General features: G+C 48.1%; 1 protein-coding gene across 3 annotated transcripts in view; it reads left to right on the plus strand.

Moving 5' to 3' along the window:
* The window catches only part of drosha (drosha ribonuclease III), a 190,389-nt gene that overhangs the window by 153,782 nt on the left and 22,161 nt on the right, over positions 1–14,446 (plus strand). For all 3 annotated transcript variants that reach the window (XR_011947910.1, XM_072510131.1, XM_072510132.1), the window contains exon 31: positions 13,478–13,524. Coding sequence is in view for 2 of the 3 variants with exons in the window: in XM_072510131.1 (XP_072366232.1) it covers positions 13,478–13,524 (47 nt within the window). In the remaining variant the exon portion in view is untranslated. The remainder of the gene's footprint in view (positions 1–13,477; positions 13,525–14,446) is intronic.

The following is a 14,446-nucleotide window of genomic DNA, read 5'->3' on the forward strand; positions in this document are numbered from 1 at the left end:
AATGCACCCAAAGGTGCTCTGAGCACTCCCAGGTGTTGAGTGAGGCCGAGGGAGGGAGCTTCGGGTGTTCCTGGCATGTTTTACCGGGCGCTCGATGTCACCGCCCATACCAGGCCACCACACTTAGCTCCTCATCAGCACCTTCATCTTCGAGATCCCAGGGTGTCCATTATGTAGATCCTGCAGAACCGTGTATCGATCCGGCCGCAGTACGACCACACCGGCTCCCCACAGGAGGATGCCATCCCCCACGGTGAGCTCCTGGTGCTTTGTGAGGGAGGGCTGCAGCTCCTCCTGGGGGCTTCCTCGTAACCCGCCGTGCAGGGCGATGTGGCGGAGCTTCCCCATTGCGGATTCCCTCCGATTCCACATGCAGATCTGCACGACTGTCACGGGCAGGGTGTCCATAATGTTTAGAGACGCCACGACTGGTGGAGAGAGGGGACTCGCAGGCAGTGGGGGTCAACTGAGGTCGTCAGTGTTTGCTATCTGTACTCCCGGGTGATGCTCAAAGGTAGATTTGTATGTCACTAATAGCAAAGCTGAGAGTTGGCTCTGGGCCGAGGCTTTCGGGCCAACCCCCTTGTTCTCCTTTAAGAGGCCCAGGAGGCGCTCATGGTCAGTGATAGCAATAGAATGGTGCCCGTTGACGAAGGTTTTCACCGTCTATGTCACGGCCAATCCTTTCTCTATTTGGGTGTAGTGACTCTCTGCATCGGCCAGGGTCATGGGTGGATATGTGATTGGACATTCCGTGCTATCGTCCACTGGTGGGGCAACATTGCTCCAATGCCAGACGGGGAGGCACAGCTGGGAGGACAGTAACCGCCTCGTTACTTCGGCAAATGTTCCTCTTGTGGTGCTGCCCATGTCCATTTTTGGCTGTTTTGCAGCAGTGCAGACAGGGGTGCCAATCGAGTGGCACGTTAGCGATAAACTTCCCACGTCGTTCACAAGCCCCAAAAACGACCTCTGTTCAGTTGTGTTTTCAGGTGTCGGGGCTCCCTTTGTGGCCTGGACCTTTTCCTCTACCTGGTCCAAGCCATCCTTATCCACGCGGTATCCCAGGGAGATATCCACCTTCGCCTGGAATACACATTTATCTCTCTACAGGCGGACAATCGCTTTGGAGAACCGATGAAGAACCTCTTTCAAATTGTCCAGAAGTTCCTTCTCGGTGACTCCTGAAATAAGCTCATTGCCCAGGTATTCTCTTAGTCTGGACAGTCCCTGGAGGATACCTTCCTTTACGCTCAGAAAGATTGTTAATGCGGAAGAGACCTCGAAGGGGAGCCGAGGGTATTCATACAAACCCCTGTGCGTATAGATGGTAACGCACTTCCTCGATGCTGCGTCACGCTCCAGTTGGAGATGTGCACGGCTCATGCTGAGCTTCGTGACTAAGTGCGCCCTGTCCAGGTCTTCCACACACGCCGTATGGGATACCAGTCCACACGCGGTGTGGGATACCAGTCCACACGCGGTGTGGGATACCAGTCCACACGCGATATGGGATACCAGTCCAGCGACAGGCCCCATTCATTGACAACTTGTAGTCGCCGCAAAGGCAGACTGGCTTATCTGGTTTCAACACCGGGACCACTGGTGCTGCCCATTCTTTGAATCAAACCGGGCGTATGGTATCCAAGCTTTCCAAAGGCCACAATTCGGTTTCTACCTTCGCCAGTAGGGCATAAGAGGCCGAACATGGAACATTACAGCGCAGTACAGGCCCTTCGGCCCTTGATGTTGCGCCGACCTGTGAAACCACTCTAAAGCCCATCTACACTATTCCCTTATTGTCCATATGTCTATCCAATGACCATTTGAATGCCCTTGGTGTTGGCGAGTCCACTACTGTTGCAGGCAGGGCATTCCACGCCCTTCCTACTCTCTGAGTAAAGAACCTACCTCTGACATCTGTCCTATATCTATCACCCCTCAATTTAAAGCTATGTCCCCTCGTGCTAGACATCACCATCCGAGGAAAATGGCTCTCACTGTCCACCCTATCCAATCCTCTGATCATCTTGTATGCCTCAATTAAGTCACCTCTTAACCTTCTTCTCTCTAACGAAAACAGCCTCAAGTCCCTCAGCCTTTCCTCATAAGATCTTCCCTCCATACCAGGCAACATTCTGGTAAATCTCCTCTGCACCCTTTCCAATGCTTCCACATCCTTCCTATAATGCGGCGACCAGAATTGCACACAATACTCCAAATGCGGCCGCACCAGAGTTTTGTACAGCTGCAACATGACCTCATGACTCCAAAACTCAGTCCCTCTACCAATAAAAGCTAACACACCATACGCCTTCTTAACAACCATCTCAACCTGGGTGGCAACTTTCAGGGATCTATGTACATGGACACCGAGATCTCTCTGCTCATCCACACTGCCAAGAATCTTACCATTAGCCCAGTACTCTGTCTTCCTGTTATTCCTTCCAAAATGCATCACCTCACACTTTTCTGCATTAAACTCCATTTGCCACCTCTCAGCCCAGCGCTGCAGCTTATCTATGTCCCTCTGTAATTTGTAACATCCTTCCGCACTGTCCACAACTCCACCGACTTTAGTGTCATCTGCAAATTTACTCACCCATCCTTCTACGCCCTCCTCCAGGTCATTTCTAAAAATGACAAACAGCAGTGGCCCCAAAACAGATCCTTGTGGTACACCACTAGTAACTGGACTCCAGTCTGAACATTTCCCATTAACCACCACTCTTTGTCTTCTTCCAGCTAGCTAATTTCTGATCCAAACTGCTAAATCACCCTGAATCCCATGCCTCCGTATTTTCTGCAGTAGCCTACTGTGGGGAACCTTATCAAACGCTTTACTGAAATCAATATACACCACATCAACTGCTTGACCCTCATCCACCTGTTTGGTCACCTTCTCAAAGAACTCAATAAGGTTTGTGAGGCAAGACCTTCCCTTCACAACCCGTGTTGACTATCTCTAATCAAATTATTCCTTTCCAGATGATTATACATCCTATCACTTATGAACCTTTCAATATTTTACCCACAACAGAAGTAAGGCTCACTGGTCTATAGTTACCGGGGTTGTCTCTACTTCCCTTCTTGAACAAGGGGACAACATTTGCTATCCTCCAGTCATCTGGCACTATTCCTGTCGACAAAGATGACTTAAAGATCAAGGCCAAAGGCTCAGCAATCTCCTCCCTAGCTTCCCAGAGAATCCTAGGATAAATCCCATCCGGCCCAGGGGACTTATCTATTTTCACACTTTCCAGAATTGCTAACACCTCCTCCTTATGAACCTCAAGCCCTTCTAGTCTAGTAGCCTGAATCTCAGTATTCTCCTCAACAACATTGTCTTTTTCCTGTGTGAATGCTGATGAAAAATATTCATTTAGCACCTCCTATCTCCTCGGACTCCACGCTACTGTCCTTGACTGGCCCTACTCTTACCCGAGTCATTCTTTTATTCCTGACATATTTATAGAAAGCTTTAGGGTTATCCTTGATCCTACCTGCCAAAGACTTCTCATTTCCCCTCCTGGCTCTTCTTAGCTCTCTCTTTAGGTCCTTCCTAGCGAACTTGTAACTCTCGAGCGCCCTAACTGAACCTTCATGTCTCATCTTTACATAAGCCTCCTTCTTCCTCTTGACAAGTGTTTTGACTGCTTTAGTAAACCATGGTTCCCTTACTCGACCACTTCCTCCCTGCCTGACAGGTACATACTTATCAAGGACACGCAGTAGCTGTTCCTTGAACAAGCTCCACATTTCCATTGTACCCATCCCCTGCAGTTTTCCTCTCCATCCGATGCATCCTAAGTCTTGCCTCATCGCATCATAATTGCCTTTCCCCCAGATATAAGTCTTGCCCTGCGGTATATACCTATCCCTTTCCATCACTAAAGTAAACTTAATCAAATTGTGGTCACTATCACCAAAGTGCTCACCTACCTCCAAATCTAACACCTGTCCTGGTTCATTCCCCAGTACCAAATCCAAAATGGCCTCGCCTCTCATTGGCCTATCTACATACTGTGTCAGGAAACCCTCCTGCACACATTGGACAAAAACGGACCCATCTAAAGTCCTCGAACTATAGCGTTTCCAGTCAATATTTGGAAAGTTAAAGTCCCCCATAACAACTACCCTGTTGCTTTCGCTCCTATCCAGAATCACCTTTGCAATCCTTTCCTCTACATCTCTGGAACTTTTCGGAGGTCTATAGAAAACCCCTAACAGCGTGACCTCTCCTTTCCTGTTTCTAACCTCAGCCCATACTACCTCAGTAGATGAGTCCTCATCAAACGTCCTTTCTGCCGCCGTAATACTGTCCTTGACTAACAATGCTACCCCTCCCCCTCTTTTACCACCTTCCATGAGCTTACTGAAATATCTAAACCCCAGTACAACAACCATTCCTGTCCTTGCTCTATCATGCCCTGAAGTATTTAGGCTGGGCCTCTGGGTTGAGGTCGATTTTCACCCTGGTTCCTTTTTTATTTCCGAGGCCTTCCTAGAAAACCTCCGGATATTTCCCGAGATCCTCGTACTGACCGCCCTGTGCCCATCCAGAAGATATGCTGCCAGTGCGGGCGAAGTGTCTGCAGATAATCCAGGTCCAACAGGTTGTGTCCCGGCTCTTGTGGCACTATCAGCGGAAGCCGTACTGCCTGATGTCCGTGAGTGGCTGGGGTCACGGTGGTACTTATGATGTTCAACGACACTCCGGTGTACGGTGCCAGCCGGGCCTTGGCATCCCACAAGCCCAAGGGCAGGATGCTCATGCGGGGCCGACAGAAGGTTTGTTGACCGATTGATGGAGATGGCAGTTCTCGTGTCAATCTTCATGATCAGGGGACGACCAATAACTTGGAGCCCTATCTGAATCGGTGTTACCTATGTGGCTGTGATGCTATTCAGCTTCATCAGGACGTCCTCCTCTCTTTGGGCCACTGCAAGGCCCAGGCTTGGGGCAACTTTGTTGCCTGGCCAGGGCAGCGCGTTCTCTGTCGATTCTGCCTGCCGCGTATTCTGTGACTGCAAGTGCTGCAATGCCGCAGGAACTCCACTTTGTCCTCCAAGGAGGTGTCCTGTTGGTCAGTGGTGATCCTTGGCCATTGAGTCCGGACTCAATGCGGTATACTTGGTTGTTGCTTTGGTGGCGATCGGGTCACGCCAGTACTGTCCTTGGAGGGCGCTGTACCCTTGTACGGGGGCAGTCCAACACTATGGACGCTGTAATCAACAAAACCCTGGAGTTCCTGGGCCCCCTTCTCGGCGAGATACGATCAGTTCAATGCCTCTTTTCAGGCCCAGGGTTGGATCTGCCAATAACTTCCTCTGGGTTACCACGTTGTTGATCCGGCACACCAAACAGTCCCTTAGACATGGACCAAACTCTCAGTGTTCAACCAGCTTTCTGACTCGTGTCAGGAATTTTGTCACCGAGTCCCCGGGAGTCTGTACAGCTGTGTTAAACCGAGGCCTTTGAATTTTCACTGAATGTTTTGGGTCAGAGCTATTTGTCATTAACTCCACGAGTTCATTGAAGGATTTCGACTCCGGGACTGCCGGTTAGGTGAGGCTCTTGATTATTCCAAAGGTTGAGGCCCCACAGGCGATCGCGAGGATTACCTTCCACCCGTCCTCTCTGCTGATACCGTTCGCCTGAAGGAAATACCACGTTCGCTCGGTATATTGGACGCAATCATCTACGTCTGGGTCAAAGGCCTCTAATTTCCCAAAAAGCCGCACTTTTGAAACTCCTCCGGCCTCGTTCCTGTACGGGAGTGTCCCGGGGCAGCCACGACGTCCAGAATCACAGATTTTTTTTTTTTAAGGTCATCACCAGTATAAAGATCCAGGAGACACGAGAGGGGAAGTTGACTGGAGTTTACTTGAGGTTACGGAAACAGTCGCAACGGACCTTTACACATTTGGAGTATCAGGTTAAAAGCAAGTAGAGAGGATGGGGCGGGAGTGGAGTGGGAAGAGCAATCGGGTGCGAGATGGCAGAGATCAAATAATAAAAGACATGGTGGTGCAGAGCAAAAGGAGATGGCAATAAGACAAGTAAAAAAAAAAAGATTGGTCCAGGAAGGTGTAAATAGAAAAGGCATACAAATATATCAAACAAGAGCTGGAGTCGTCCTGCTCCACGCTCAATAAGATCATGGCTGATGTATTTGTGTTGCGAATTCCACATTCCCATCTACCCCAGTCACCCGGATAACCTTTGTTTCCCTTGCCGACCAAGAATCTACCTACCTCCGCCTTATCAGTATTCAGCTACCTCTGCCTCCACTGCCTTCTGAGGCAGGGAGACATAAATGTTGTCTCACCACACTCCTTCAGGGCGATCCCCTAATTTTCAAACCATGCGCCCCCCACCTCCTAATTCTGGACTCTCCAAACGGGGTAACATCCTTTCTACATCCTCTTTGTCAAGACCGTTCAGGATCTTGTGGACTTCAATCAAGTCACCCCTCACTTGGGGGCTGGTTTAGCACACTGGGCTAAATCGCTGGCTTTTAAGGCAGGCCAGCAGCACGGTTCAATTCCCGTACCAGCCTCCCCGAGCGGGCGCCGGAATGTGGCGACTAGGGGCTTTTCACAGTAACTTCATTGAAGCCTACTTGTGACAATAAGCGATTTTCATTTCACTGTTCTACACGCCAGTGGAAACACGCCTGTCCTGCCCAACCTCTCGCCAGGAAGAGGTGCCAGCCGAGATAAAATGATGGCGGAGAGTATGATATGAGACTGCCAACAATAATAATCTTTATTAGTGTCACAAGACGGCTTACATTAACACTGCAATGAAGTTACTGTGAAAATCCCCTAGTTGCCACATTCCGGCGCCTGTTCGGGTACACCGAGGGAGAATTCAGAATGTCCAATTCATCTAACAAACACGTCTTTCGGGACTTGTGGGAGGAAACCGGAGCACCCGGAGGAAACCCACGCAGACACGGGGAGAATGTGCAGACTCCGCACAGACTGTGAACCCAAGCCAGGAATCGAACCCGGCACCCTAGTGCTGTGAAGCAACAGTGCTAACCACTGTGCTACCGTGCCACTGAAGGCAGTAAAGTACCGAATCAAAAGATGAGGTGTTGTTCCTCAAACTCACATTTGGCCTTCATCAGGACACTGCAGAAAGCCAAGGACCGAGTGGGCGTGGTGTGAATAATTATAACGACTGGTGGTCGTGCTTGCGAACCGAGCGAAGAGTGTTCAGCAAAGCTGTCACTCCCCCCTGTTTGCGCTCCCCTGTGAGCAGCAAAATACAGTCGCCCAAACGGAAAGAAGTCCCAGTAACTCATACATTATCCGAAAGGAGTGTTTGGGGCATTGAGCTGTGGGAAGGTAGCGCAGATTTCAAGCCTCCGCAGTAATTCGCTTTTGTATAATAAATTGAAGTTTGTCATCATTCCTCTCTTTTTTCGTTTAAAAGAAAAGTCTGAATTCATTTTGATATGTTGTGCAACCATCCCATAACTCCTGTGACATTTGTTCAGTGTGGAGGAACTGATTAAGTATCATTGCAGTACACCTCTCTACCTGCGGAACCATTGCTCGGAAATGTAATAACTGAATTTCAATTATAGTAATGATACTCCCATCCACAGTGAAATTAGCCGCAGTGCTGTTCAGGTTTAGCTCACAGGCTAAATTAATGGTGAGGGGAATTGGAGGAGGCAGAGCTAACTGAGAGATTAGTTTGCCGTCTCTGTTTGTTACCTGTGGGAGCTGTGATTGAAATGTAATACAAGTATAAGCAATAAAGGTTGTCTCTTAATGGTAGGTGCTCATTTTCGTAGGTGAATTAAGATCTGGTAGTTTAGCTTATTCTGTAAAGAACATAATTAAAGAGCTCAAAGGCATTTGAGTTTGCTGCCTTGCCAATTCCTGGTGAGAATCACTGCCTGCCTCAGAGAAGGGAAATGAGGTCTGCATTGTATTTTGGTTCAATAGGCTACACATTAACATTGTGGGGGGTGGGGGGGGGGGGATAATGAGTGGATCACAGAACCCCCACACTCCTGCAACTCCATTTCAACAAATGGTGCTGGATCCACCAATTATATTTCCATCTACAAGGGACAACGGGGGGTAGTTTGTGCATGACGGATATGAGGTGCGTGATGTAAAATTTGTTGTTGCTCTGGTGTACAGACTGTACTGAATGACACAGAAATTGAGGTCCGACTGCACTCGGGATTTTCCTGACGCGGGTATTACTGTCCCTCCTCTGTACTGTGCTGCAGCTCTGCTCCAGTCATCATCTCATTGAAACACCTCACCAGCGTGACACAGGACGGAATTTAACGTTCTGAATACTCCACAGGCCAGGTAGCATCTGTGGAGAGAGGAAAAACAGAGTTAATAATGATCTTTATTGTCACAAGTAGGCTTACATTAACGCTGCAATGAAGTTACTGTGAAAAGCCCCTAGTCGCCACATTCCGGCGCCTGTTCGGGTACACTGAGGGAGAATTCAGAATGTCCAATTCACCTAACAAGCACGTCTTTCGGGACTTGTGGGAAGAAACCGGAGCCCCCGGAGGAAACCCACTCAGACACGGGCAGAACGTGCAGAGTCCGCACAGACCGTGACCCCAAGCTGGGAATCGAACCTGGCGCAGTGAAGCAATAGTGCTAACCACTGTGCTACCGTGCCATCCATTAAATCCTCCCGTTCCGCCCACCGTGGGAATCGCCACGGGCGGGATGAAAAATTTGGCGGACCATTTAAACGTGTATTGACCTTGGGCGGGAATTTCCGGATTCGGGGCAGATGCGGCTGAAAATTCCCACCCAATATTTTGAGGCCTGTGGCCTTCTGGGAAGGTTCGGATGAAAGGTAGTCACTGACTTTAAACGGTAACTCTGTTTCTCCCACCACAGATGCTACCTGACCTGACGAGTATTTTAGGCATTTTCGATCTTTATTATAGATTTCCAGCATCCGCAGTATTTTGCATTCGTATGGAATGATTTTTGTTATTGGATTAGACTATTTAATGTTTTGGACACCTCTAAGTCGATGAGCATGAGAAAGGTAGTGTCTGCTGTTACAATCCTGTTTGGGACCATTAACATCTAAACAGCTTTTTAACCAATAGAACTGTGCTATAACATTTCACGGTTTTAAACAGCAACAACTTTACTGGATTTAAAAGACTTAAACAAAACATGCACTAAGTCATGTCTAAGTGCGTATGCTGTTTTACTTATTGTTCGCCCCTAAGAATTCTCTTATACGTTATAACATCTTTGAGTTGTTTACTTCTGTAGCGACCACCCATAGCAATGCCACAGTCCTCTGGAAGCTCCGATAATTCTCCCCAGCTCTAGCTGTTGTCAGAGGTGAAAGTTTCATTTAATACTTCCTTAACCGTAGATACATCAGTCCCTTGTTCTGTTCGCCTTCTCAGTACTTACAAGCTAATATGCTGATTGCTTTATTTTGACAAGGGACTCTGTGAGGACCACTGTAGATCTTTCCACTCTTCAAACGAGGCAGTCTCCCAGCTTCCTTTCCCTCATGAAGCTCAAAATGAGATTAAGCCTCACCCACCTTCCACAGGGTGAATATTGAAGTGAACTTTTTCGCTGCTTACAATGCAGTTTAGGAACAGGAGCAGGCCACTCGGTCCCTCGAGTCTGCTCCGCCAATCGATAAGATCATTGGATAATTTGATTATGACCTGTCCACCGCCGATGACCTTTCACCCCCTTGTTTACCAAGAATCTATCTATCTCTGCCTTTAAAATAGCCAAAGTCTCGCCATCCCCTCTGCCTTTTGAGGAGGAGTTACAAAGACACTCGGAGAAACAAATTCACCTCTGTCTTAAATGGGTGACTCCTTATTTTTAAATACTGACCCCCTAGTTACAGGTTCTCCCAAAAGAGGGAAAACCTCTCCACGTTCACCCTGTCAAGAGCTCTCAGGATCTTGCATGAGTCCAACAAGTTGCATCTCACTTTTTAAAACTCCAGTGGACAGAAGCCTTAACCAGCTCAACTTTTCCTCATAAGACAATGTGCCGATTCCTGGTATTAGTCCCGACAAACCTTTTCCGAACTGTTTCTAACGCATTTATATTTAGCGTTCAATAAGGAGCTAGATACTGGACACAGTACTCCAGATGTAGCCTCAACAATGCCCTGTATAACTGAAGCACAAGCTCCATACTTTTGTACTCTACTCCCCTCCCAATAAACAGTGACATTCTATCAGCTTTCCTAATTACTTGTTGCACCGACATGCTAGCCCTTTGTGATTCATGCACCGGGCCACCCAGATCCCTCTGCATCTCAGAGCTCTGCAATCTCTCTTCATTTAGTTAATGTGCTCCTTCTTTATTCTTCTCGCCAAAGTGGACAATTTCACACTTCCCCACATTCCGCTCCATTTGTTTGACCTTTGCCCACTCACTTAACCAGCCCACATCCCTTTGGAGCTCCTTATTGTCCTCTTCACAACTTACTTCCCTACCCATCTTTGTGCCATCAGCAAATGTAGCTACCAGACCTTCGGTTCTTTCCAAGTCATTTTTTTGGTATTCATTCTTGAGATGCGAGCATCACTGGCTAGACCAGCATTTTTTGCCCATCCCTAACTGCCCTTGGAAAGGTGGTGGTGAACTGCCTTCTTGAGCCGCTGCAGTCCGTGTAGTGTAGGTGCACACAGCGCTGTTAGGGAGGGCAGGATTTTGACCCAGTGACAGTAAAGGAACTGCGATATATTTCCAAGTTAGAATAGCGAGTGGGTTGGAGGAGAAGCTCCAGGTGGTGGTGTTCCCATGTATCTGCTGCCCACGTCCTTCTTGATTGTAGTGGTTGTGGGTTTGCAAGGTCCTGCCTCAGGGCGGCACGATGGCACAGTGGTTAGCAGTGCTGCCTCACAGCGGCAGGGACAGGGTTCGATTCCGGCCTGTGGTGACCCTACGTGGAGCCTGCATGTTCTCCCTTTGCCTGCGTGGGTTTCCTCCGGGTGCTCCGGTTTCACCCAGACTCCAAAGATGTGCAGGTGAGGTGGATTGGCCATGATCAATGCGCGGGGTTACGGGGATAGGGTGGAGGACTGGGCCTAGGTAGAGTGCTCTATCGGTGGGTCGATGCAGACTTGGTTCGCCAAATGCCCTCCTTCTGCACTGTAGGAATTCTCGACAATGGAACATCCACATCCCTCTGTGGTAGAGAAGATTCACAGCCTGTGCATGAGGAAATATCTGCTTGCCTCAATCTGAAAACGATCAACGCCTTACCCTGAAACTGTCCTGTGTTTTGGGTTCCCTAGGCAGGGAAAACAACCTGTAAAACCCCGTCAGAACCTTGCTTGGGTCAATGAGATCACCTCTCATTCTTCTAAACACCTGAGAGCATGAGCCCAATTTACCCAACCTCTTACCATCGGACAGCCCCCGATCCCTGAATCGAGTCTAGTGGACCTTTTGCTGTACCGCCCCCCAAGTGCCAGTATACCCTTCCTTAGATACCAAGACCAAATCTGTACCCAATACTCCGGGTATGGTCTCACCAAAGCCCCATCCAATCCACTCTTGGAATGAAAGTATTCTCTTTCAGTCAGGTTCACTCTGTCCCCTTGAACTCCAGGTAGGAAATCGGTCAAAAATAAAATCCTACTAAACACGTGTTCGAACAGCACAAAGTTGACCACAATTTAACACTCGGAGAAAGTAGGGCGATTCACAATTGTGCGTCAAGAATTGATTTTCCGAGATTGGCGTTAAGTACCTCTCTTGATTAATATAAGAGGAACTTGAATCTTCTGAAAAGAGAGACCTGTTGCTGAAGCGTTTCATCCTCCACTCACCAGGACAAACACAAGAATATCAAATTTCAAACAATCACGATTCCTACCGCAGCAGAATAGGGCGCTGATTGGTTCGCAAGTCGACTCTGATTGGCCAAATTGTTGCCAAGGAGAAAGCAATGGGGAACGATAGGCTGCCCTGGAGGGGATTCTTGCTCTGCTTTTGCCCGAAGGTGTCTTGGATTGGGAAGACTGGATACCAAAGCAAGCAAGCTGAAACGACTCTCATGTGAAGGGTTATAACTGAAAGCTTGATGAGGCTAAAGCAATTGCTCAAACTGAAGTTTGAGTGAATGTTAGGTTTGTGGAGAATCAGGAGGGGACTCTGTTGGCGAGCACAGCGGCCGAAATCTCAGAGAATTGGGGTAAAATGCGGCATTTCTCTGGTGTTTTGGGTTGTTGTCCTGTTGCAGCGTGAGATGGAAGGACCTAGCGGGATTTCAGGGGCAGAGGACAGAGCTTGGTCAAGCAATTGGCTCTCTGGACAACCCTGGACATCAAACCTCCGAGCAGGCTGACTAAGCGATATGAGCTGCTGAGATTGACTGAACTGTGGGTTTGCCTTCAATCTCCTCAGCCCAAAACTGTGGAATCCCCTCCCTTAACCTCTCCATCTCCTCACCTCTGCCCTCTTTAAAGGGGCTCTGCCTCTTCAGCTTTTGGTCCACCTGTGCCTCTTAAGGTGGCCCTCTGACGAATTCTGATTTATAACGGCACAGTAATAGCATTGTTGCTTCACAGCGCCAGGGTCCCAGGTTCGATTCCCGGCTTGGGTCACTGTCTGTGCGGGGTCTGCACGTTCTCCCCGTGTCTGCGTGGGTTTCCCCCGGGTGCTCCGGTTTCCTCCCACAAGTCCTGAAAGACGTGTTGTTAGGTGAATTGGACATTCTGAATTCTCCCTCAGTGTACCCGAACAGGCGCCGGAGTGTGGCGACTAGGGGATTTTCACAGTAACTTCATTGCAGTGTTAAGTCAGTCTACTTGTGACACTAATAAAGATTTTTATAATTATAAGGCTCCTGTACGTTAGCTTGGGACGTTTTAATATGTTAAAGGTGCGATACAAATGCAAGTTGTAGATGTTGAGACTTTTTATTTTTGTAATGAGATCCAGTAGCATTTTATAAAAAGAAAATGATGCACTGAAGGTGATTTGATTTGATTTAGTTATTGTGATGTTCCTTCCTTGCACCATCTCTAATGACTATATTTGCGGCTGCAAGTGATGCAGTGTCCGAACCTTTATAACCGTTTTGTATTACAGTGTTTTGTACAGTCAGATCAGCATGATTAAACCCTAACTGCCCAGCCGTGGTGGAACGCTAACAGCCTGACTGAACTGTTTGCAGTTTATTTCACTTGAGACGCTACTTGAGAAAAGATTAGTTCCATGCGTTTTTATTAATGGACCTGAGCATTAGCTATACACCAAAGAGCATCCATTTTATTGCCCGCCCCCGCAACCAGAAGATGATGAAACCCCAGCCACCATTCACCCCCCTCCCCAACCCACATTCCCTCGTGGGAGAGGCCAAGAAAAGGCTGTTCTGTTTGCGAGACTGTCTTGCGGTAATGCGCGACCTGGTTCCTGATCAATGCTTCAGTGTGGCAGTCTAATTATTGTTTTCTCTCTCCAACAGCATTCAGCAAGCGGAAATGGGAGCTGCCATGGACGCGTTGGAAAAATGTAAGAGGATTTCTCTTTTGACGTTTTACTATCTTTGTCCTTTTGTTTAATTCTTAGAAACCTCACAAGTGACTTAGTTGTACATTTGGACTGGGGGCTGATGCATAAGTAAACGACCGAGGCATTTCGGAAGATTATGCTGCGCAAAGGTCCATACCGGAAAACTGAGCCAAATCAAAGGTGCTTTAGACCGATCAGGCCACAGCCTTCATTCTGATCCTTAAAAGCAAGGTTATCCCATTAACGAATACTGTGGGAACCTTTATCTGAGTGGTAGCATTCACACTTCTGAGTCCCAAAGTACACAGGGATCGAACCCCATTCTTCGCAGTCCCAGTAGATATGAATTTGGGGTAACGTTCAGCTGATTGGGTGGATTCTGTATGAATTACATCCGCTTTGTGCCCCCTCTCCCCTTCCCCTCTGATATCGGACTAATCACCTTTATTGGCTGGTTTAAAGGTAGCTATGACCATGTGTTGCCAATTTGCACCGGAGACGCCAATACTGTTGCTCCTTTTAACTGGATACTAATATGCCAGTTATTAATGAAATTGCTTTTCAGAGTCGCCAGGTATCAAATGATACTACAACAAGGTTTAGCCGGATATTGATCAAAGACCCAACAACCAGTTAGTTAGTTCAAGTTCAAGGATAGTTTATTTCCACACAAGTATTACTTCAATATGCAACATAAAACACTACAAGCTAAATTACACCTAACACTACAACAACCTGTACTTAACTTCAGGCACCCGGCTTTATGCAGAGGAACAAGGCCTTTGTTCGGATCTGGCGTGGCTGGGTCTGGAGAAGTGACTTCGTTTCTGTTGGGCTCATCCGTCTGGTAGCGATCGTTGGTCTTGAACCTGCTTCTGGTCGTGATGCTTCAATTGGTTTTGGGCACAAGCCGGGGCCAAGA

The sequence above is a fragment of the Scyliorhinus torazame genome, chromosome 6 (assembly GCF_047496885.1).
Source record: "Scyliorhinus torazame isolate Kashiwa2021f chromosome 6, sScyTor2.1, whole genome shotgun sequence".
In the NCBI taxonomy this organism is placed as follows: Eukaryota; Metazoa; Chordata; class Chondrichthyes; order Carcharhiniformes; family Scyliorhinidae; genus Scyliorhinus; species Scyliorhinus torazame.